Below are 26,339 nucleotides of genomic sequence, written 5' to 3' on the forward strand. Positions count from 1 at the left end.
TTAAAGAGAGGAAGGATTTATTCAACATCTTTATTATGAAGTACCTTTTTAAAAGAAATGTACAAGTGGAACCAGCACAGTGACATCTTGGCGTTTACCTTTGAAAAACAGAAACACCGTGGACATGTGGTGCAGGTCTGAAGACACATATGAAATGATAATGTACATATTTACAGCAGAGGATCTATCAGAACAGAAGTGAGCAAGCAGGATCGCAGCTAAAGTACAACAGGACTGACTGAAAAATAAAAACTTATATTAAAAGAATGGATTGGTTCAATAAAGATATTTCGAAAGATAACATGAAAAAGGCACTGTGTTTCACACAAATTGACTACACAACAGACGCAGTTGTTGTTTTCTCCATCGAATCATAATCACAAGAAACAACTGTTAACAAATGTTGTCATTCAACTGTCCCTGGGCATTCTAACAAAACAGATAAAATATATCAGAGGGCCATAGCAGTTCGCACATAAACATTAAAACAAAATAGATAATTCAACTCATCAGGAAAAGATTCCTTATAAAGAGCATGCTTGGTGATTATTAAAATTACATTTTTATTTATAAACAAATACATATCTAAATTTAAAATTTTTATATTGAAGGCATAATGGGTTGAAGTGAGGACAAATATGTTTTCTGATCCTATGTTTCCCTTACTGGGCAGAAACCCAGGACAAGTTGTATTTGACATTCCTGCAAGACGTACGATAGGACCTCTTTGATGAACACATTCAATTAACTACCAGCATAGATAACACAAAACACTCAAGTCAGGCCAACAGTTTGAGATCATTACTGAAGACCGGCATGATGACAGGACCAATGAAGAGATTTCCTTTGAGGGCATAAAAAGGGGATAGTTAAAAACGTCAAATTACATTCAGCTTACATAGCTGGTGTGTGATCAGTGCATTGTCTGCACAGAGATTTATGATATTAGATTTATGATATTCTGGCCTCAAGGCCTTGCTGCAGTGCTGTACTGACGAGAGCAGTTTGACATTTGGGAAAATACACTTATTTCTCATTTATTTCTTTGCTGAGGGTTAGACATACCATTCTCACGTTTGTGTGTTAAATATGAAGCCACAGCCTGCAGCCCGTCAGCTTAGCTTAGCACATGGACAGGAAACTGCAGGAAACAGCTAGCCTGGCTCTGTCCAATGGGAACAAAACACACCGACCAGCACCTTTACAGTTCAACTAGTTAACACGTTATCTCTAGTTTGTTTTAGAGCTGAAAACTAAATTAATTGTGCAGAAAAAAAATAAAAAATAAACTATTTTGGTAATCGATTAAAATCATTTTTCAAGCAAACATTCTCTAGTTTGTTTCTAAATTGCGCAGATTTTGCTGCTTTTTTTGTAATAGTAAACCGAATATCTGTACGATTTGAACTGTTGGTCAATTTTTAGACATCTGGGATTGGCATATTAATCAATCATAAACATATCCACTAGTTGCAGTGCTCTATGTTTAATCCATATAAAAGCCAAGCTAACTGCTTCCCCTTTGCAGTCTTTATGCTAAGCTAACCAAACTGCTAGTTGCAGCTTTATATTTGCCGTACAGACAGAGTTTTATCAATTTTCTCACCCAAATCGTCAAAATGAAACAATTCCCCAAATGTCCAACTGTTTTAAGATAAGATGCAGATTGTAAACTCAGCTGCAATGTCTGAAGATTGTGAATCTGCAAAAGGAAGAGGATTCCCTTCTGCTCATGATGAAAAAAATACATTTGATGCTCGTGGACTTGGGACTGCACAGACATGCATGTAGGCATACGGGACACATGATATGCTCTTTGGCTGAGTTCAGGCGTACATGACACAGACTTTCCCACTCACCAACACGCTTCAGAATAAGCATTCTAGATAGTAATGGCACTGGCCAGGCAGACAGACAGGCAGGCAGGCAGGCACCTACTTAGTTCGGAGTACACAGTATAGCAGAAAAATATGACGCATATGAGGTGACAGTGTGACCTGTTAAAAACAGATATTGTGGTCTGAGATGGCACACCATTAGTGTGCGCTGCTCTTTTTCATGAGAATTTGTGAGTGGAAGAAAAGCCTATAATTAAAATCCATTGCGCAGGAGAACAGAACTACCCACTCACAGGTAAACAGTACAGAAGTGAGGTGTAGGGATGTATTATGGGAGGGGAGGCAAACAAAATGGCTGTCCTGAAATGACTAATGAACAAGCTTCAAAACATACACAATAATACACCATTAAGTTGAGATATAACGAAATTAGGCTGCATTAATAAGTAATAGTACCTGCCTTGTACATACACAATTCAAATAAAATGAAACAAGTAGCTAGGATACTTGTCTTATCAAAAATATGTAGCTTTGGTAAACAAGTTATGTAGAGAACTGTTGTCTGAACATGTTGATGTGAGAGATCACTACATGACATCTAGGAATCAAGGGTGACAAAGTCTCTGTTTTGAGGCTATGAATTCAACGAGAGGAGAAGCAGGCCAAAGTTCCACTCCCTAAAATCATCTGTCTTCTCCCCTTGTCACCAGCTGATGAGACAGAGACAGCAAAAGGCAGCGAGACTCCCGAATGGAACAAAACTGCTTTCTTTGCTGTCCTGAGCACCGATTGAAGAGTTTCCGTGGTAATGTAGCAGCATCGTAATGGTCTGCGGAGGACAGACTCCTCCAGAGCACAAGCGGAAGACTACTTTCTCGTCTCTCCTTCCAGCAGCCCCCCGCACCCTTTTCCATCCATCGCAGTGAAAGTGGAAGACTGGTCAAACGTCCGATTTGAACAGCGCTCCTCGAATATCCACAGTGGAGACAAGACAGGTGAAATAATTTATGCTCCTCTTCTGCGCTACTGTTTTATGTGGGTTTGATCCAGGCGTGACACCGACATCCAGATAGTCCATACAAATAACCACCTCCTTAATACTCAAGCTTCTACCTTGCAGCGCATTCTCCCTTCTGTCACACATTGCTCCTTCCATCTTTCTACTTTCTTTCATTCATTTTCTCACAGCGGCATTTCTATCCAACCCCAATGTTCTCTTCCTATCTCCATTTCTCAAAATGATGGGTTTTTCCCCCCCCAATTCTGTGTCATCTTCCTGTATCCAAATGTCAGTCAACCTTCTCCACCTTCCCGATGATCTTTTCCTCAAAGATAGGCAAGATGGCGTCATCGTCACGAACCTCTTCGAACACTACGCCACAGTCAAACTCGTCGCTCACTTTCTTAAAATAGAACCTGCACGCAAAAAAAAAAAAAAAAAAAGACAAGCTTAAATATTTTGAAGTCAAAACGGTGACAAAAATGGTTCCTTTAAAATGTGAAACCCTTACCCAAACCATAAATAATAGACTAGATGCATGATCTCACCTGTAATGGCCCTTTTTGGTAAGCAGCTCCTTGAACTGGCCCAAAGTCACCACACGGCCTTTGACTGATGTTCTGTATGGGATTGGCTCTCCACAAAAGTAGTAAGCCACCGTCATGTTCTCACACACTTGGCGCTTACCAGACTTATGCCTGGGAGAGGGAAAGATCCATGTCAAAACACTAAAATAACAATACATTAAAACACAGACACAGTTTAAAGCCCTTTGAGGCAAATGTGACATATTTTGGGAAAAGCAAATAAAATTGGGTTCGACACCTACCTCTGCTTGGCCTGCTGTAGTGCGTTCCTCCTCCTCTCCTCCTCCAGTCTCCTCCTAGCCTCCTCTAGCTGGGTGAGGGGGTTGGGAGCCGGGTTGGGGGGCATAGCTGGGTCCTGGATGAACGGGTGCGAGGGCTTGACCTGGGTGGACGATGAGCCGGGGATGGCAGGGGACACCGAAGAGGGGTTGTTACGCAGCTGGGCAGAGACCCAGGGGTGCACGGCTCCAGGTCGCTCCACAGAAACTGGACGCGGCGACTCGCAGCTTGTTCCCGACCTCCTAGAGCTACTGGTGCTGCCACTTAAAAAAAAAAAAAAACAACGGGGAGGGAGAGAGGATGAATGTCAAAGGACCAAAAATATGCAAATGAAAGTGTTACCCCCTATTGAGATGGATGCCAAATTACAGCTCTAGAAACGGTCCAAAAAGCCCCCTTAACTGTTTTTGTTTTCACTCGTAGCACTCGCACAGTATAATGTACTATGACCCAACGTACACTACCTGTCCTGTACCAAACGGCAGACCGAGAAAGTTAGCGTCTAGCTTGTGAACATAGTGAATCATTTAGCAGGTAAAGAGACAGGTATTTGAGTTTGGGGGACCAAAACATGGCTAAATGGAGAGTAAATACTTGGCGTATATACTTCAGGTGGACACAATCACGACTCCTAATGAATGCTAATGTTGCTTATGCGTTTGCTGGATGTGTAAATAGGCAACTATTGGTGATATGTCAGTGTTGTCAAGCACCAAAAAAAATCGATGGCTTATTAAATGTTAATTTGTTGACGATACATGTCGGGCTTTACTGGTCTAGTCAAGCCTCTATTGTTCTGCATGAACAGTTCTGCTTGAAAATCTTACACCTGGTTTGAACTGGTAAATCATTACAACACTAAAAAAATAATTTTAAATATATAACAAATATGAATTCAATTCTTAAATTTCAAAAAATTATCTTAAAATGTTAAATTAGATTTTTGTATAATAATCATGAGTAATACACGTAATATTGCTCACCCATGCGAGGTCTTCCTTTGTCTGTCTCCTTCCATCATCCACTGCAGGATCTTCTGGTTTCTCTCCAGATCCTCCAGTGGTACCTGGCCATCCATGCCACGCCCACTCTCATCAACTTTGCCTGACGTCTCTGGCGTCTTCTTGCAACTTCGTCGTGACAACGTGCTGCCTTTACTACTGCAGAACGAACAGTTAACACAAACAGTTGAAGTTATGTGAATTAAAACAGCACGTACAGTTTGCTGTACACCTAGCAAATGTCAGCCCATTTAACCACGCCAGCCTACCTGTAACCCATGCCGTCAAGCATGCTGGCTCCAGCCCCGTCGGCGTAGTTACGACTTCTCCCTGCGTACTGGCTGGCCGGGTCTCCGTTCCACATGAGGTTGGCCTGAGGCCTAGAACCCGCCTCCTCCGGCCCTTCTCTTCCTCTGTGGTGATACAGCGGCTTGTGGTGATGCATACCTGATACAGACATCACAGAGACTTATTAGTGACATACTAGCCTCTCTTCAATACATCGCGCACCAAAACACACCGCTGCTGCAGCTTAATTTGACGCCTGCGAGGGCATGAAAGACGGAAAATAAAAATGGAATAATACATTGTTGGTTTGAGTCTTTTCATGGGATTTGTTCACATAAGAAACATATAGATTTTACTGTGGCAGCTATAGGACTACAGAAGATAATGTCTGACATGAGAATGAGTTATGGTATAATAGTAAATATGTGTCTTTCAAAAAAAACATATTTACAGAGTTCTGTTCACCAGCACGGATATGCCTGGTTGGTTTACATATAGGGCTGCACAATATGAGGAAAATATCTAATTGCGATTATTTTTGACTGATATTGCAATCGCGATACGATTCACGATATTGGAGGGAATTGTCATTTTTGTATCATTATTCTCAATTAAAATAAATTAAAATTATGATAGTGCGATTTTTGCGAGGAGTTGTACCAAACCAAGATTTTTTTCTTTAGTCTGTAGGATAGGATTTGTAGGCCGGGACGTCTCTGCACCACCACAATACTTAGTTCAGAATGGTTTGACACACATTTTTGCGTCCCGCTGCGATTAATTGTGCAGCCCGGTTTACATAGAAAATAACAGGTGGATAATCGTATGCTGCAAGTGTGTTTTGGAGTTGAGTCTCTCTGGTCTCTCACCCTTTCACCCCCTCTCCTTTCCCTCCACAGCTTCTTACCTTTGACCCCAGCAGGAGGCTGACTGTGGCCTCCCACTCGGTGCGGGGGGCAGTGAGGCGGGCCGATCCCCCCGTCAGGTGAACGCGATGATTTGGGAGGAGAGTGCCGACCGCCTCCGCCTAAGGTGCTGTTGGTTGCCCCTGGTGACTGGCAGCCCGGCGTTTTCATCACGCGCTGTACATGCTCATCCAAAATGGATTCCGGGTCGTCGTCTTGGGGATCCTCCATGGCAACCAGGCCGCCGTAAGTGGCGACTGTTGCTGTGTTAGCAGTGGTCTCTGAATAACGGGCGCCGTAGTGAGGTGGAAACAACGAGGGGAGGGGGAGTGGTATACTATGAGAAGACATGGAGGTTGTCACGGAGATGTCAGCATCGTCACCCTCTTCTTCCTGTTGAGAGAACGAGAAAAATATTTCACATCTAACTGGAAATGCACATTGTATAAACCAGTATGTACACACAAAGACACGGACTGAGAAAAAAAACAACTAATAAATGCCCTTACCAAACTTAACATGTGCAGGTACCTTTCAGACAAATAACGCAAAAATGATTTGGTAATTTCTTATTAAAAATAAAGAGACTTCAAAAAGCGTACAGTTAAACCTGTCAGATTTAAAATTTCAACAGAATTTTGACCCAATTCACAAGTGTTTTCCCCCAGGGAGGAAAAAACAACAGCAGCAGCATACGTTATTTTGACAGAATTCATTATTAAGAGGTTTCCACAAATGACTATAAGCATATAACATGAAGAGCTGATGAATATTTTGGAGAAGCCAAAGACAAATTTCCACCAAGGTGGACAATAAAGTCAAATCTAAAAACATAACCACATTTAGCTTTTGTTCTCAGTGTATACAGCTTGATGTAAGGTGACACCATATGCAAATGTGAAAATCTGTACCCAAATCAGAATTTTCCAAGTCGACTCCGCATCGCTACTTTCTGCCGCATATTGGACTTCAAGGAGGGAGTGTTGAGTATGAAAAAATATGTTTTTTTTGTCACGTGCTAGTGGTTCCTGCTTTTTTAATACACCTGTCTTTATGATGTGAAAACCACACCATCTAAGAAATAAAAGTGTGCATCCTCACCATAGTTCAGTTCTAAAATCCTAGCGCCCCATCGGTACCTCTCCTGTGAGACAATTTGCCGACAGAACCACACAGTTTATCATTAATAAAAAAGATAGACGGTAAATGTTCTCAATTTACTTTGATCTTCACTAATAATTCAAGTATTTTTTTTTTTAAGATTATCTTTTGGGCATTTTCAGCCTTTTATATAGGACAGCTAAAGACATGAAAGGGGAGAGAGAGGGGGAATGACATGCAGCAAAGGGCCGTAGAGCGGAGTCAAACCTGCGGCTGCTGCATTGAGGAGTAAACCTCTACATATGGGCGCCTGCTCTACCAGGTGAGCTACCCAGGAGCCCATAATTCAAGTATTTTTGAGGAAACAACATCAACACTGGGATGAACTACAGCTCCACTCAATGTCCGAATTACATCACGAGGAGGGCACACACACACACACACACACACACACGCACACACGCACACGCACACGCACACGCACGCACTTACCAGTCGTACTCTCTTCAGCCTCTCTTCAAGTCTTTCCTGGGCCTCTCTCTCTCTGAGAACCGTCTCCAGCCTGCTGATGAGCTCCGCTGCAAACCTCTCAGGCTCTACGTGGATGTCCTTTGGCATGCGGTACGTGCGCTGTATATAGACACAAACAACAATTACATGCCACAAATTCATATACACATCTGCAGCTCAAGTTTAGAGGTCATTTTAGAAAATGAACGTGCAAATTATTAACAAATTAAGGGTAAGAAAAACAGTAATAACCATTTAATAGCACAAATAGGAGTAAGATACTGTGAAGAGAAATACATGAAACAGCTGTACTGCTACAGTAATAATTAAAGCTGCAATAGTCATGCTGATAAACAATTCCCCACTAATATCTGTATTAGGTCACCAGGGCTCATGCTAACGTTATGCTACATGAATACAACTATGAATGCTGACATGAGGCTAAGGGAGTAGTGGCTGTATAACTCACAGGTATATGAGGTAGGGGAACACGTCCATTGGCTTTGGCACTTTCATGCATCTCTTTGCGATGCTGCTTCCGATATCTGTATGGAGGAATACCATCTCTGCAGACAAAGACACAGATAAACCACAATTAAACACAGATCTGAACAACTCATTCATTCTGAAAAGTGTTGTCACAGGTATGCAGTAATTCTGGGTGAATCTGTGTGTACTTACACACTGCTGTCGGTCAGTGACAGTGTGTCTGCATCGCTCGACATGCTCTGTTGCTCGCTGTCATTGGCACTGGTTGCTGGAGCGCGAGCATAGCCCATGTTTGCGTAGTATGGGTTTACCGGCTCCCTCCACGGCCTGAGGACGAGCGGAGAGATTATAATGTAGCGAGCTCACATTCAAATGTTGATTCATGCACACGCACGCAAGGGTCAGCATGAATTCTCAGGGTTTTCTTTCCAGAACATTGAACACAATTTCTATGACCAGGACACGTCTCAAGACTTGTCGTGTTTGGCATCTTCAACTCAGCAGGTTTGGTTCGTTATTTTTACTTCAATATTCAGATAATATATATGTCATTTTAAACACAATTTAAAGAACAAGTGAGTCTATACAGAAAACCATACATTTAATTATTAATTCATTTCAAAATAGGTGTAACAACCTAACCACTGTTCAAGTTGATAAAAAAGGGTTTAAGTAAAGAATTTCCTATTCTTTTTTTATTTATTTATTTTTTTACACATAGTATGTATAGGAAAATGTGTTTTAAGACTTTTACATTTGCATCAAAATTCACTATTACAGTAAAATGGGTAAACTATTTACACTAGACACGGTGTTATAAAAAAAATGAAAATATTGGTATCTTCAATGTTGGCTAAATGACCTTGTACATGATCAATACTGATTTAAAAAAATATTTTACACATTGTGAAAGGAAATAATACAATCAATCAGATTCTTCTAGAGCTGGGCGATATGGAGAAAATCACATATCACGATATTTTTGACCAAATACCTCGATATCGCAACGATATTGTAGTGTTGACTATTGTTGCTTTTACAAAAATATTTACACAATGAGATTTTTGATAAATAATCATCAGTAATGTGGAAACACCTAATGACTAAGTAAAGGCAAATAATAGAACAGATACAACAGTCTAGTAAATTCAGAAATTACATCACTTTACTGTAATGCAGCCTTTAAAACCAGGAAAAGACACCACTTATGTCATATTACAGTATTACAATATCCAAAATCTAAGACAATATCTAGTCTCATATCACGATATTGATATATCTATATCTCCAGATTCTTCTGTATAAACTTAAGCACCTTGAGACCCACACCCACCTGTACTCCCTGCTGTCCGGCCTCCTCCTGTTGGTCGAGGCTCTCTGCGGTGCCGTCTGCATCAGCAAGCTTTGAGTCAGCCTACCAGCTGGTGTGTCTCCGCAATCCTCATCTTTCTCTTCCTCCTCCTCCCTCACTCCTCCTCCACACCTAAGTACAAATTAAAATTAAATCTGTTAGTCAAAACATAAGAAACATTCATTATTTCCCACGTTATGAGAATATTTTGATATTTTGTTAGTGTTTCACTAAGCAACTTCGTAATGTCAATGGCATTTCAGGGCTCCAGACTAACATTATTACCATGAGCACTGTAGTACCTAATGGCGCTTTTCCATTACATGGTACCTACTCGCCTCGCCTCGACTCTACTCTACTCTACTCTACTTTTTTGGTTTTCCATTACGAAAAAAAGTACCCGGTACCTGCTAACAGGTACTTTTTTTAGTACCTCCTCAGTCGAGGTTCCAAGCAAGCTGAGGCGAGCCGAGAAGGTGACGTGAAACCCTGCAGGGTGCTGATTGGTCGGAAAGAATCATCACCGATTACTGCATTGCTAGCGACAGACGGCATTTTTAAATAGTTTAGCCAGCTGAGTTTTTTTGCTGCCGGAGGCTCCACGCAGAGCTTTCTCCGTAGCATACAAGTGGCCTGATATATACTTATACTTGTGCGCTGGTGTGTGTGTCGAGTCGCCGTGTGTGTGTGTGTGTGTAGCTGGTGAGCGAGGGAGAAGTGAGAGAGTGCCGGCGATTAGCTCCGCAGCGAGTAGTGACTCTAGAGTCATATAGTGAGAGAAACAAAGTGTCTGCCCTGTTCTTTCTGACCACGGTGGGAAATCTGGAGCAGGAAAAGTTAACTATCTTGTTGATTTCATGTTGTTTACGGAGAAGGAGAACAAGGAAATGAGTCGGGGGGAAATGCAACGCTACCAAGCCCACGCCCACGGCAGTCGCTATGACGACCAGCCACGCTGAGGCACTACTAAAATCTGCAATGGAAAAGGGACGCACAGTGCGCTGAGTCGAGTCGAGGCGAGTCGAGTATGTACCATGTAATGGAAAAACGCCATAACTGAAAAGGTTAGGGGTACAGGCAGAACATTTTGAATCAATCAATCTCCAATGCAATTTTTCCCATTTTAACTGTATTACTGATAAATGCTAAATACAGAAACTACAATCTGCTGTCTTATTTTAGTTCACAGTCACATTTTAATTGAATGGTGTTTAAACAACAGCCCGTAAGATAGCTTTCATTGACAATTTTAACCTCTTCTGGAAACGTCCAGCCTTCTTCCGTGGTGATGGCATACACCCCAAAGGCCTTGGTTCACGTATTTTAACCGACAACCTTTTCTTTTTTCTTCAATAAAATGTTTATTGGCTTTTGTTTGAACATATACACACACACACACACACACACACACACACACACACACACACATACATATACATATACATATATATATATATATATATATATATATATATTCAATTCAATTTTATTTATAGTATCAAATCATAACAGAGTTATCTCAAGATACTTTACAGATAGAGTAGGTCTAGACCACACTCTATAATTTACAATTTACAAAGCCCCAACAATTACAGTAATTCCCTCAAGAGCAAGCATTATAAATGGCTATTGCGACAGTGGCGAGGAAAAACTCCCTCTTGGGAAGAAACCTCGGCCGACCCAGACTCTTGGTAGGCGGTGTCTGACGGGGCCGGTTGGGGGTGTGAAGGCAATAATAGTCGCATTGAAAAATATATACACACACACACACATATATATATATATAAAAAAAAAAATAATAATAAAAAATAAATAAAAACATTACAGGACATCCAGAACAAAACTAAACCATAAAATAAGTAAATTATACATTTGGATATCACAGTTCACAGCCATACATTGTGTAGTTTAATTTGCTATTTCAGTTAGGGCTGGGCGATATGGTTGAAAACTGTATCACGATATAAGTTTAATTATTGTTATTTTTTATGACCTATTTAAAATAAGGACCAGGAGAAAAATATATTAAATTTAAACATTTTTATTTTAAACTTAACCCTGCTCTGATTATAATCCCCTCAGTTATAAAAGCAGAAATGTCAACACAACCATGGAAAACACTCAAATAATTAAAATGTAAACAGGTCTAAAATCACAATGAACACTTAACAATTATCTCTTAACATTAAGGTGCAAAATTAAAGAATAAGTAAGAAACGCTTGTCATAAAATAGTGCAAAGTGTTAGCTAAATATAAGAAACCTGAGAAGGAACTATTTTCTGCAGGTTTAGTGCTAGGTTGGTAACCTGGCTTCTGGACAGTGCTCAGCATGTCTGCCTCCGTTATTTCTTTGTAGCGTTTAGTAAGGCGCTGATGCAGAGTACCTCTCCATGGTGGTCTGCTGCTTGTACCGTTTATTAAGGCGCTGATGCAGAGTACCTCTCCATGGCGGTCTGCTGCTTGTAGCGTTTAGAAAAGCGCTGATGCAGAGTACCTCTCCATGGCGGTCTGCTGCTTGTAGCGTTTAGAAAAGCGCTGATGCAGAGTACCTCTCCATGGCGGTCTGCTGCTTGTGCTGTGTAGCAGCTGCAGATGTTGTTGGACGTTGCTGGCGAATACGGCTGTGCTCCAAAGTGTGAGCGTGGCTAAAGTGGTAAAACAACTTTATGGTATTACCAGTGTTGGTGGGGACGACATTGGTCTGACTACGGTCAGACTTATAAAATCCCCAAAACTACCATACTGACTTTTCCTGTTTTATCAACGATTTCCTCGCTCGCTGCGGCACTCACTTTCCACTCCACGCCGGTTCTGTTATTGAAGAACACGAGACAGCGATGTGGCGCAACCAAACATGATACTGTTACATGATTGGCTGTTAGAGTGTCACTCCCTACGTTGCTAGGTTGCCAGAGAGTGAGGGCCTTTGTTCATGCACCCAAACTTGATTTACAACCTCTGGTTTCTTCTGATGAAGAAAAACAAGTTATCAAACGTTTTATCGACCGCATTTTCCATTGATATTGATTATGTGTCTATCGCGATACATATCATTATCGTTTTATCGCCCTGCCCTAATTTCAGTCATCCGATGTCTGATCAATTTGGTTACAGTAGTGCAAAAAGGGAGTCCAAATTTTGTAAAAATCTTTTAGTTTCCCTTTAACAACATAAGTCAGTTTTTCCAAGGCAAGGTTGCTGGTCATTTCTTTAAACCACTGACTAGGAGTGGGTCCTTGGGTCTCTTTCCATTTTAAAGCAATAGCACGCTTGGCCTGAAGCAAACTAAAATCAATTAGTTTGCGCTTTCTTGCATTCACCTCAAGATTTACTGGGTATAAATGAAACAAACACAATTTAGGTACAAGAGGGACATTTTCTTCAACCAATTTACCAATCATAAAAATAATCTCCTTCCAAAATCCTTGAATCTCATTACACTCCCAAATACAATGATAAAGGGTACCAATTTCTTGTTTGCATTTTAAACAGTTATCTGAAATATTTGGATTAAATTTATGTAGTTTGACTGGGGTAATGTAGGTCCGCATAAGCCATTTATATTGCAGCAATTTACACCTAGTATTGATGCTGTGATTTTGGGCAAATAAACAAGATTCCGTCCACTCTTCTTTAGAAATGTCTTCCTAAAGATCATTCTTCCATGCTGTTAAATAGGACAACGAACTCTCTTTTGATCCCTCTACCGACAACCTTTTCTACATAGTTAGGAATTCATATCCAGTCTGACCGGTCTCTACCTTTTCAAACTCTCCTTCTCCTACGAACACCCCTAACTCCCCCATGCGGTTGAAAATATTAACTACTACTACCACTTTTTCTCAGGAGATTGCAAACTGTGTTAACCCCCCACTGCCAGTCATTGGCTATTCAGACTATATATAGTGAGGCCTTCGCTCCCTGGGAAGCAAGCATTCCAGCAGATCAGTGTCCAGGTATCTGCTGTGCCTAGCAGTGGGTCCGTGCCTCTCAGGATGCCGCTGATAAATGCTCGGTCCATCACCAACAAGCCTTTTATCCTGAATGATTTATTTATTGACAAATGCCTTGATTTCTTGTTCCTGACTGAGACTTGGCAGAGAAACATGGAATTCGGAACTCTAATTGAACTTTGTTTTATCAGTATTCCCAGGACCTCGGGCCGGGGTGGAGGGCTTGCGGTTGTGTATAAAAACGGCTTTCAAAGTCGGACAGTAACCATTGGGTTTTTTTTCCTCCTTTGAACTTCAGGTGACCAAAGTTGGTAGTTCAAATCTGTTTTGTGTTTTAATTGACCAGCCCCCTGGTTCAAACAGTTCTTTTATGTCTGAATTCAGTGATCTTTTGTCCTCTATTATTGGGTTGGAAAAAGTGGTTATGCAACATGTGTCTGGTCCTACACACATTAGGGGTCATACTTTGGACCTTGTTTTTACACTTGTTCTTAATCTTGACTCTATTTGCTCTGAGGAGCTCCATGTTACTGACCATGACTGCATTTTATTCAGCCCGTATTTAAATTTAGATTTACGGCCCAGTAAACGTATAAGCTGTTCGCGCATCAATAAATCGCTTCTCAGCTGAAAGGTTTTCTGCAGCTTTTAACCAAAGTGCAGAGTTGTCTTCTAATGCTACTCCTTCAACACATACTGTATTGCTCATCAGTTTAGGATAAAGTGGCTCAAAGTAAAATGTGACTTGATCCCTCTGTCAACTCATCCCCATGGTTAAATGACTCCACTCGCTGTTTTCGGCGTGAATGTCGGAGGCCTGAACGACAGTGGACCACCAAGCTTCATGTTCACCGGATCTATCACAAAGAACTATTATCTGAATATAATAATATGGTTAAGGAGGCAAGGACATCTTACTTTTCTAACCTTATTTCTTCCAGCAAGTGTAACCCCAAAATCCTTTTTGACACCGTCAACAACACTGTCAATCCTGCTACTCCTGAAGTGCCAGTGTTTTCAAAAAAGGACTGCAGTGACTTTCTATTTTTCTTTGAAAATAAGATCAGAGATGTCAGGAATAGCATCATCTCTTCTGCTATTGCATGTTCTGTTCATTCTACTTAGCCATCAATTTTGAATCATTTTGCTCCTATTTCACTGCAAGAACTCACTGACTTGGTGAGAAGTATGAAATCTTCCTTGGGCTCGGTAGAGGTTATACCAACTTCCTTATTAAACTATAGGCCTATCTCCAAGATGCCTTTTATTTCCAAATTTTTTGAAGAAGTTGTTTCCAAACAGCTCTCTGCTGTATTGGACACACACACACACACACACACACACACACACACACACACACACACACACACACACACACACACACACACACACACACACACACACACACACACACACACACACACACACACACACACACACACACACACACACCAATCTGGCTTCTGTCAGAAACACTCAACAGAAACCGCTCATCTAAGAGTGTTCAATGATTTAATGATGTCTTCTGATGCGGGGAAATGTTCTATTTTGGTGCTGCTGGACCATAGCTTTCGATACTGTGGATCACGCCATCTTGCTTGAGACCTAAGCACTGGGTTGGTATCTCTGGGAGCACCCTGGACTGTTCTCCTCTTATCTTTCAGATAGAAGTTTTTCAGTGTCACTTGGTCCCTATTTCTCTGAAACTGCTGCCCATTCTTGTGGGGTGCCTCAAGGCTCTGTGTTAGGTCCGATTTAATTCAGGTTGTATATGCTTCAACTAGGCAACATAATTAGGCAATTTGGAGATATCCATTATCATTTCTATGACATCCAGCTGTAGGTTTCTTTTAATTCGAAAGAGACTTACAAAGTGTCAGTACTGCTCAAATGTTTGTCTTCCATTAAGGACTGGATGGCAAACAATTTCTTGCAGCTTAATGAAGATATGACTGAAGTCTTTACTGTTGCTCCAGATACTACAGCCTCCAAGGTTGTTCAGCTTTTGGAGTCCCCTTCTTCAGCTGTACAGTCCAAACTCCAAAATCTTGGTGTTATATTTGATCAGAATATGTTTCTTGACCAACATATCAAATCACTAACCCGCATGTTTCTTTCAACTGAGAAACATTGCTAAACTTAAAGCCGTGGTTTCGCAATGTGAACTTGAGATGAGCATTCATAGTTTTATATCATCCTGGCTTAATTACTGCAACTCAGTTTTCACCTGTCTCAGCAAGGTTCCCCAGGACCATCTACAACTGGTCCAGAACTCTGCTGCAAGGCTGTTGACCAGGTCCAGCAGGATGTTGCACACCACTCCTGTTTTATCCATGTTACATTGGCTTCCGATCAAGTTCAGGATCCAATTTAAAGTTCTTGTTCTTACATATAAAGCAGTGCAGGGTCAGGCGACCTGCTCCATCCGTACACCAACAGGTCACTCAGGTCTTCTAACCAGGGACTACTGGTGGTCCCACGCACTCGTTTGAAAACTAAAGGTGACGGTTCCTTTGAAGTGGTAGCTCCGACTCTGTTGCCCTTCCTATTAACTTATGGTGCGTTCTTTTTGTCCACCGAAGTCGATTTACGAGTTGTTTTCCGGAGTTACGAACCGGAAGTTGCAAAAAGAACGCCACCGAGGTCGTATATACGACTCGTCAAGTTGTCTGAACTCAGAGGACCCCGAGTTCACTTTCAAAGATGGCTACTTCGTGCATCACACGTAGTAAACATTGTGCTTTTCAACAATTTTAAGCACTTTTGTCTTTGTTGTAACCAAATGAAGAAGTCGTACACATAGCACTGTATACTGCTACCTATAGGCATGTCGCTACAGTCTTATTATGAGTTAAATAATGCCTAATTAGTTATTTTGTAGCTTGTGCAGCTGAAATTGGCTAGAGACGCTTGGTTGCTATATGACAACAACGGCTTTAAGCCGAGTCTTGAGCAGAAAGCAGAGCAGTAGCCTAACGTTAACGTTAATCAAAACGTAATTTTCATGTATCAAACTGTGAAATATATTTGTGTAATATGTCAATAACTGGGTGAATAGAATCCTAAATGTTACTAAAAATGTTACAAAAATCCATCTTTTCTCTGACTCGTAGTATTGTGTGACAAAAAGAACGCAACAACCCACGGTTATTCGTTTTCCGACATGGATGTGACGTAACACTCGAGCTACTAGTCGCGATTACAAGACAAAAAGAACGCACCATTACGTTCTGACGCTTTTAGAAAGCAGCTTAAGACTTTTGTCTGAGGTTTGTAATTTGGGGTTTATAGTCTTAATCTTTTACCTTCATTGGTATAGTATTTTTTTTTGCTGGTTTATTTTCTGTTTTGGATCCTACTGTATTTTAACAAATGTGTATTGTGTGAAGCACTTTGTGTCTGTAAAATGTGCTGAATCAAATAAAAAATTATAATTGCATATTCAGAAATGTAAATAAAGTATTATTATTGGCAATGTACTGTATTATTGGCTATCCCTCCCTCTGTCTTTTTTTGTTAAACTGAAACAGCAATCATATCAAAGGTGATTCAACTTCCATGGAAAGGAGAGTACTGTATCTAACTATCTACCACTCAGTGTGGGAAATATTGAGTGATGAGGGAGCCAGAGAGAGAGAGAGAGAGAGAGAGAGAGAGAGAGAGAGAGAGAGAGAGAGAGAGAGAGAGAGAAGCTCACAACACTCAAAACACACAAGTACTTTGTTTTATGAGGATAATAGTTATATATTTAGCAGTCTATATGTATTTTTTCTCTCAAAGAAGTGGTCTCAGCTCTCTGCTGTCACAGCTCCAATCTCTCTCTCTCATCCTCTCACACCACATCTCTTTTAAAAACTTTTATTGAAAATTGCTGTAAATTCACCACACTGCCGGCATGAATAGCTTGGATGAGAAATATTTGCAAGTGATTATTTCGCATTTTCATGTCTTTCTTCGTCACACCCCCAGTGTGTAAAGGCTTTAACTCCTTATCGGCTATTACTACGCAGCATTTTCCTCACCAATGTACAGTCTTTGTCAAACAAAATGGATGAACTTCGGTTGCGGATCACCACTCGTGACTGTATTATGATTTTCATGGAAACATGGTAACAACAGCGCTGTGCAACAGCATGTTGATGAGTGTGACGCAACAGAAGTGAGACTTGAGAGTGTAGATCTCATCCATGCGTTACTCACGCAGTTGACTAATCACGGAACCTGCCCCTCTCACGCACACATTTTTTTTTGCAGGTTGCACATGTGCGAGAAGTTGTAAAAAAATACTCGCGCTAGGGCTGCTCGATTATGGAAATAATAATAATCACGATTATTTTGGTCAATATTGAAATCACGATTACTCATTAACATTTGGATATAATGGATAGTGTCCAGGGTATAATCTGTTAGTGTCCTTTATCTCACAGAAAGAGTCTTTGGATCCGAATAAAATCTGTTTTACTACTGTGAGTCGGTTCAGCTTTACAGATATCACACATAACGTTACACAGCTAATGAACAGTTCCACAGACATAACACAATGTGCATCTCACATCACATGTTCACTCACTATGACCACTACTACTGTTATTACTAAACATTGTGCCAAAATATCAACAATAATGTCGCCGTCAGTGGGCTTATTTGCTAGCTAACCTTAGGAAAAATCCAGCACATAGACGGTACCTTAGGAGTAACGTTACGTGAAACAAGTGATTTAACGTCCCTCATTTACATACAGTTTAACAACAAAACTAAATGCTGAGGGAACATTACTATGTTATTTCATGTTGGTTTGGAGCAGTATGCCTATGCACCCCCACTAAGCTGGAAAAAGTTTTAAACAGTAAGCGGGGGAATACAATGTCTACTACAGCGAGGGGGGGGCAAAGGCAGAGGGACCGCAGGGTTAGCTAACGTTAGCTGTTCCCAGACAACTGAGTTGGTTTTGATTTTTTTTTGCTCACCAAATGCTGCTGCCATCTTTTTTGGTGATCGTTGGGAGCCAAAATCGAAATTCAATTAATTGCACAGCCCTAACTCGCACGGTCTCAAAAAAATGGTCGCAAAATGTCTGGAGCCCTAAATTTATTGTTGAGCTAGTCCATGACAGGCATGGATCCTGTGCAATATAAGACATTAGTGGTGCATCGTCTCACCTCCACTCCTCATCTTCAGCGAGTGTGGGCAAGTACCCAGGCACAGGCTTGGCTGGCCCCGATGAAGGGCTCTGATCACTGGGGTTAGGCTTGGGGCTCTCTCCTCCTGTCCGCGTGTACTCCAGGTACAGATCCGACTTAAGAAACAAAGGGTAGGTGTTCTCCTCCATCATGCCCTGGATCTCTGTCTGGGCCTGGAACAAACACACACAGTGGTCAGATATCGGGACTCAGAGCTTGTACAGAACTTAATGATGCCTAAAGAAGTTACCTTCATGTATCATTTCATGAAGTCCACCAACTCATCGAGGACGTATACTCTTTTCAGACTGAAGCCAATGGTTATGGTCTGAAAGGTTTTGACCTAGCTCTTGGCTCGCAACTTTTCTCTCAATTTAGGCTTTACACAATTTTAACGCAGCTTAGCTTTTGAAAATAAATGTGAACACAGGTGACTATTATCTCTAGAGGTGCAAAGATTAATCGATTAGTTGTTAACTATTAAATTAAATCGATAATTGATTAATCGGTTTGAGTAATAATTTAAAAAAGTCAAAATTATTTGATTCCAGCTTGTGAATATTTTGTTTCTTTTTTGGTCCTCTATATAAAAGTAAACCAATTATTTAAGTTAAGAACAAAACAAGACATTTGAGGCCATTCTATTACTGTGAATAAGATCTCATATCTTTACTGTACATGTTCTACCTCAGTTTATATTGCTTAAGTACTTTAGTTTTGCATCCTGATTTATCATCTGCTAAGTCCCGCCTACTGTTTACCTCTGTTAGCCTGTCAATCAATCTCCGTATTAGATGGCAGTTGTATTACTTTCAGTTGCTTCGGAGCGGTGGGGACTATAAGCAAAGTGTTGTTGTAGTTGAGTTAAAAATAACACTGCATAGTTTGGGAGTAAGAGCCTGTGTGCGTCCATCGGAAAGCAAGTTTCCCTTCTGTTTGCAGACATGAGTCTAAGTTGCTACCTGTTGCAATGTTAGCAGTACATATTTTGTTTTCATGTTAGTTAGCTGTTTTAATTCTGCATGTAATGGGTAAGCTATAAGCTAATGTGTATATGGCAATGGTAATTAAGTTGTGACAACTAGCCTACATTACATGCAATGTGTAGTAATGCTGTGCGTGTGCACAATACGTTTTCATTACGGTGTGAAATGGTGAATGTTTTTAAACAGCTAAAGGGCGCTTGTAACAAGTTACTGCAGTAGTGTGCCGTCCACTGCATGTTTACTGAATAAGCAGGTGTACAAGCTGAGAAGGCTCTGCCCAGTAAAGCCATGTGTTCTGTTCATGCACATAAATACATAAGCTATAATCAATGTTATTCTTGTTAGTTCTGATGTGTGTGTGTGTATATATATATATATATATATATATATATATATATATATATATATATATATATATATTATATTTTTTTTTTTTTTTTTTACAGAAACCACACAAGGGCAGATTTACTTCTTGTCTGAGAGTGTAAATGGTGCATAATGCGTGAAGTGGCAATAAAACTCACTGAAGACAAATATTCATCTCAAGAGCATTTATACTGATGCCCTACAGTGATTACACTAACTGACCAGCAAACAGAGTTCGTAGTCAATCACACATCACCTTGTCTGATTTAACAATTACATTTTATAGACCAAACAACTAATCGATTTAAACAAAAATACTGTTAGTTACAGGCCCAATGATCACTATAGGGGTTTTAAATCAAACTATTACCCACTCCAGATTGACACAATGACACAGGGTAAACCCACATTTATGCAACTGAGGAACTACCTAGCTATTCACACTTAATCCAGACTGACACAGTGAGGTGTGTTATGCCCACATGAAGGTATATCAATTTGATAGTCCTCCTAACCAGGTTTGAAATGTAATTTATGGGTGCTTAATAGGGCTGGCCAATATATCGATATCGATATATAAGGCTAGATATAGTCTTAAATTTTGGATATCATAATATCCTGCTATGACACAAGTGGTATCTTTTCCTGGTTTTAAAGGCTGCATTACAGTAGAGTGATGTAATTTTCCAAACACACCAGACTGTTTTAGCTGTTCCATTATTTGCCTTTACCCACTTAAGTTATTATATCAACATAACTGATAATTATTTATCAAAAATCTTATTGTGTGCATATTTTGTGAAAGCACCAATTGTCAACCCTACAATATCGATATTGAGGTATTTGGTCAAAAATATAGAGATATTAGATTCTCCCCATATAGCCCACACTCACCTAAAGGATTATTAAGACCACCCTACTAATACCGTGTTTGACCCCCCTTTCGCCTTCAGAACTGCCTTAATTCTTTGTGGCATTGATTCAACAAGGTGCTGGAAGCATTCTTTAGAAATGTTGGCCCATATTGATAGGATAGCATCTCCCACACCATTACACCACCACCAGCCTGCCCAGTGGTAACAAGGCATGACGGATCCATGTTCTCATTCGGTTTATGCCAAATTCTAACTCCACTCTCTGAATGTCTCAACAGAAATCGAGACTCATCAGACCAGGCAACATCTTTCCAGTCTCATTTTCCTATTTTTAGTGGAGATGAATGGTACCCGGTGGAGTCTTCTGCTCGTGTAGCCCATCCGCCTCAAGGTTGGGCGTGTTGTAACGAGAGGTTATTTGAGTCAAAGTTGATCTTCTATCAGCTTGAATCACTCGGCCCATTCTGCTCTGACCTCTAGCATCAAAAAGGCATTTTCGCCCAGAGGATTGCCGCATATACTGGATGTTTTTCTTTTTTCAGACCATTCTTTGTAAACCCTAGAAATGGTTGTGCGTGAAAATCCCAGTCACTGAGCAGATTATGAAATAATCAGACCAGCCCGTCTGGCACAAACAACCATGCCACGCTCAAAGTTGCTTAGATCACCTTTCTTTCCCATTCTGACATTCAGTTTGTAGTTCAGGAGATTGTATGCATTGAAGCAGCTGCCATGTGATTGGTTGAGTAGATAATTGCATTAAAAAGAAATTTAACAGGTGGTCCTAATAATCCTTTAAGGGTGTGTGTGTGTGTGTGTCTCTATATACATACACACACATAGTGTGTATGTATACACATACACATATATTTATTTATTTATTTGGGGTGGTACGGTTCATAAAACCCACGGTTCGGATCACGGTTTTCGGTTCTTGTTATTTTTTCTTTTAATCTTTAACACTCCAGAATATATTTTAGCATATGATATATAGCTACAGGGTTCATACGCATTTTAACCAATACTTTTCCATGACTTTTTCGGCAAATTTCCATGACTATGTGTTCCTCAAAATGTCAGTCGACATTATACAATAAGAATACAAATCTGTGTCAAAGTTTACCCTCAGAGGTTTAACTATAAAATGAATGACAGTTTATGTGGTTCATAGTGGGATTCATAATATCCCTCCCCAAATACAACGTTTAGGTTAAGACGACGTGAAATACATTTATTAATCACATATTATTATGCTGTGTTAAAAAACATTCCATGACTTTTCCAAAACTTTCTGGGTCTTTTTAAGTTTCCAAAACCTTTCCAGGCCTGGCATTTGCATTTTTCAAATTCCATAACTTTTCCAGGTTTTTTCAAAACATATGAACCCTGTAGCTAAAATTAGCATATTGAATGCATGTTGCACAATACATGCACACAGTGGCAGTTGTATATATTGTTTTATTTCATCATAGGTAACGTGAAATCCAAAATATTCCCACACACCAGACTATAAACGACGTTGGCGCATCCTCCAACTCCGGGCAGCCTCTCTCCCGCTTCACATTTCTGCATGTGACGTGACGTGCAGCAAAACCCCACTCCACTCGAAGAGCGGTCGGCTCGGTGCCTCTCAAAATCTGACGAAAATCTTTTAAACTGACCTTTGTCAATCTGAAATGAAGACCGATTCAGCAACTGCATGGCCTATTCCGCGCTTAAAATGTTTTCAGAAACACATTTCAGTGAACTATTTTAGTACAATATGAGATCGTATTCTGAACGAGCCCCCATGACAGTCTGTTTTGAAATTCAGGAGCAGCAAGACCCATGTGACGCAATCATTTCCAGTGTTTTAACATAGGTGTCGAAAGTGGGCACTACAGCAGTAAGTGGTTAGTGCACATTAACAGTGTACTGACGAACCGTGCGGCACACACACGCTCCGAACCGAGCGGTTCGGATGTTTTTTCATGAACCGTACCACCCCTAATATATATATATATATACATACATACATACATACATACATACACACACACACAGATATATATATATATATATATATATATATATATATATATATATATATATATATATATATATATATATATAAAAAACAACAGAAAAGCTGGAAAAGGTTGGCTGCAGAGAAAAGTGAAACTGGCCTCATTTGGTTCATGGTAATTATATAATCTTATTCTGTGTAATTTTGTTGTTTAGTGGTGATGTGTAAGGAACTTCAGTACGAGACTCAAGTCTCTATTAGAAAGACCGGTGATAGCAGTCTCTTATGTGTGTGGTCTGGTAACACACATAGCAGAGCAATATCGCATCAAAAAAGAGCAATGAAGACAGAAAGAATGAAAGAGATCAAGGGGCACAGTTGGGAGAGTGAGCAAAATACTAACCAGAAACTAAACCACAACTTGAATTGGTCTTTTGTTGTAGTTTACTTACTAAAGCAGAAAAAAAAACAAGTTAAAATACAAGTCTGTGCTTCGGCAGTGACAAGTGTGGACCTATAGTTGCATCCTCTCTTCGTCACATATTTTTAAAATATTATTTCAATTTTACTGCAAGGCTGTAACAGCGCTTTACGGCCACAAAAACATATTCGGGAACCCACAAACCTTTTGATGTACTCAAGTACTATAACTGCATTTTAACTGCAGGAACCCAGACCCAGTTATAGTTCCTCAGCCACAGTTCCTGCCCACTAAAAAGTCTCTTCAAGGGAGCAGTACTAAATGTTGCTGACAAGTCCATCAAAAGCCTTGAGCCAGTAACTGTTGTGCAGCATTAATTCTGACTGCAAATATGATTAATCTTCCCATCAATGTGAATAATCTTCCATAGAAAATGAATACAAACACAAACATACTCTCTACACTAAAAATGAAATGCAATTTGGCATGTTCACAGACAAATATATTCTCTACAATTTCTGGCCTATTCAAAGGCCCGCTACACCAGTCGTGATGGAGGCAGACATGGCTGTCAAGTTCCCCAAATCTAGAAGTAAACATTGACATACAACTTAACTTAACTAGGATGGCTTCATAGTAGGGCTGTCCTCGACTAAAGAAATTCTTAGTCGACTAACACTAATACGATTTTGTCGACTAATCGATTAGTTGATTTAATTGACAGAGCTGTGCGCTTTGAGAGGTGGTTAAGACTAGAAAAGCACAATATAAATGTAGTTAATTAACCATCTGTAAAACTGAGTTTCTCCACAATTAATCCTGCAAAAGCACCACTTTAAATCTTGGGTCTACCATAAATGTGCTCAGAAGTTTCTTGGAAATGAGTAATTAAGCATGAATAAGCATAAAAAATGACTAATCGACTAAAGAAATCTTCGTCGACTAAGACCAAAACGACCGATTAGTCGACTAATCGACTAAGAGATGGCAGCCCTACTTCATAGACGTAGGCCAAAAACACTTGTCCCTCAATCGTGTACTGAAGAGAAGTGAGAAAAGTTGTGAGAAAAAAAAAGAGACAAGGTTCTCAGCCTCAGCCTGCGGACGGCCCTGCCATCAAACCCAATTGCGGTTTCTTTTTGGTGTCATACATTTCCTTGCTGTATCCTGCCAGACTGCAAAGCAATTCTGTTTTGCATTAGCCAATACCCCAACAGCCTAACATTTCTGGCTGAACCTGACCATTTTAAAAGCACTGAGATGGACAAAATACAGCCTGTGAGTAATCTATAACAATTTCTGCTTGCCTGTGTGATCCATCATGCATTGCTGTTATTGGGAACATTTACATTAAACTTTAAATCAGTGTTTTAATTACCTGTTCAAACATGGCCGGGTCTGGATGCGGCCTTCCCACACAGTCTCTGATGAAGCTCTTGGTGGCTGCTTTGATTTGCCTGGAGACAATCCCACTTCCGTCTACAATGTACTTCCTGTAGATGGCCTTCGCCAGCTTCGCCCTCTTCTCCTGGCTGGTTTTCCTGAATCCAGAGCAAGCAAACCAGAAGTCGAGAAGGTCTGCACACCCTTCCTGGCACAGGAAGTTTCGGAACAGCTGGATGCCTTCCTGGTCGTCTAGGAGAGAATGAAGCGACTCTGCCCACTTCAGGTAAGGTGGAGTTGGTGAAGCCGAGCCCTCAGGTTCATACCCCAAGTCCAGATCCGGGCGCCGCGGGGTCGCAGACGATGAGGAGGGTGTGTAACTTGATGGATCCCCCATTTTAGAGGATGACGATGACGTCGGATAGCCAAGGGTTTGGGAAAGGGTGTTTGGACGGGTGTTGACTGACTGGACTGGGGGGTCCACATCAGATCCCTCCTCACCAGGAACTGGGGGTCGTGGAGCATCCTCGGTAAAGTGGGTAGGGCCGCTCAGAGAGGCCACAACCCCACCACCGCCCCTGTACCCAATCCCATGTAATTCTCTGACAACACTCATGTCTTTGATTGCACAAGGCAGAGGTCAGATCTTCCCCTCTAGCAATGATTTTGCTGGCAAACAATTCACCCTACGATAGAAACAAGAAAAAGTGGTTAGCTGTAGCAGTGGGAGTTGATACAAAGGGGAAAAAAAACATCATCTGTAAGATAAGCTGTCAAATGACTGACTCATCTCTCACTCCCTTCATTCTGTCAGACTACACATATACAAACATGTACATAGCTATACATATATACACATACATACACACAGCACTATTAACAAACAGCATACATAAAAATAGAATAGAGAAGGATATAAACAAGTGTTGTTGACAATGAGGAGAATCTTGCTAGAATGCTAACTTGGTATGTAACGTTAATCTTGCTAACCAATAAATGTTAGTCTACAGTATTATAAATACCGTCAGTTGCTTGCAACTAGCAACTAAGACTTCAGTCTGACCACAAACAAGTTAAATGTTGCGTGCGTAAATTTCCAAGCTGAAGTTGACCATTAAGTTTTTGTCGTTAGTTTAACAGCTAGCTTAAAAGCTGGCGCTAACAGTTGTCAAAACAAAGCTCACACTTAGCTAGCGTAGCTATACATCATTTTCTAAATAACCAACTTATGTTAACAAGCTAAGACAGCTAGCTAGCATTGTAGCAATGCCACCACCAATGCCAGTGCTTTGAAGTGGGAATCTCATTCATCTTGGCCTGCAAAGACGGTGGGGGATGGGTACAGAAACAAACTCTACAACCACACAAGACGGGCCTGCATGCAAAAACACTCCAGCACCAGCGTACTTTGTAAATTTATTCGTGACAAGCCAACTTGTACAGAAGCAAGGCCAACTTTCCTACTGATCAACACCAACAAATCAGCCGATCTAAGATCAAACAAAACAAGAAAGCGAGGGCACGTTTTCCACTCTACTGGCTGCAGCGCCAGCTAACTTGGTGTTAGCTAGTTTTGGTTAGCTTGTTAGCTTAGCTAGGTACATTAACGTCCCGTGTTTTCCACAGAAGTGTCCGTCCTACCGTCTCTGAAAGCCCGATCCCCGTAATTCGCTGCATTGGGGATACTGGCGCGAACTGTGTGCTCCAAAACGCAGCATATGGAAAGCTTTCTGATATTAAATATTAACAAAAATGACCCGTCGACTGCCCCCTTAACTCCCCATGGTGGCTGGTTTCTGAGCAATAATACAGAGAGAATA

At 40.7% G+C, this 26,339-nt stretch overlaps 1 protein-coding gene across 1 annotated transcript; it reads right to left on the minus strand.

Moving 5' to 3' along the window:
• On the minus strand, nt 1-26,339 carry LOC114562602 (axin-1). Its single transcript, XM_028589103.1, has 13 exons — nt 26,161-26,339; nt 24,515-25,205; nt 18,463-18,656; nt 9,332-9,481; nt 8,191-8,325; nt 7,979-8,075; nt 7,492-7,629; nt 5,901-6,291; nt 4,975-5,152; nt 4,688-4,864; nt 3,668-3,967; nt 3,387-3,536; nt 1-3,254 (listed from the first exon to the last, which is right to left on the minus strand). Exons 2-13 carry the CDS (start codon nt 25,133-25,135, stop codon nt 3,128-3,130), a joined length of 2,658 nt encoding a protein of 885 aa, XP_028444904.1. The 5' UTR covers nt 25,136-25,205; nt 26,161-26,339; the 3' UTR covers nt 1-3,127.

The sequence above is a fragment of the Perca flavescens genome, chromosome 2, assembly GCF_004354835.1.
Source record: "Perca flavescens isolate YP-PL-M2 chromosome 2, PFLA_1.0, whole genome shotgun sequence".
Classification (NCBI taxonomy): Eukaryota; Metazoa; Chordata; class Actinopteri; order Perciformes; family Percidae; genus Perca; species Perca flavescens.

What these genes read in the sequence shown, in the direction of transcription:
- LOC114562602 (XM_028589103.1), bottom strand. Translation starts at nt 25,135, where the DNA reads ATGAGTGTTGTCAGAGAATTACATGGGATTGGGTACAGGGGCGGTGGT. An exon ending in GCCTCCTGCTGGGGTCAAAG is followed by an intron (nt 5,153 to 5,900) that starts GTAAGAAGCTGT and finishes TGTCTGTATCAG; the next exon opens with GTATGCATCACCACAAGCCG. An exon ending in ACCAAAAAGGGCCATTACAG is followed by an intron (nt 3,255 to 3,386) that starts GTGAGATCATGC and finishes TTTTGCGTGCAG; the next exon opens with GTTCTATTTTAAGAAAGTGA.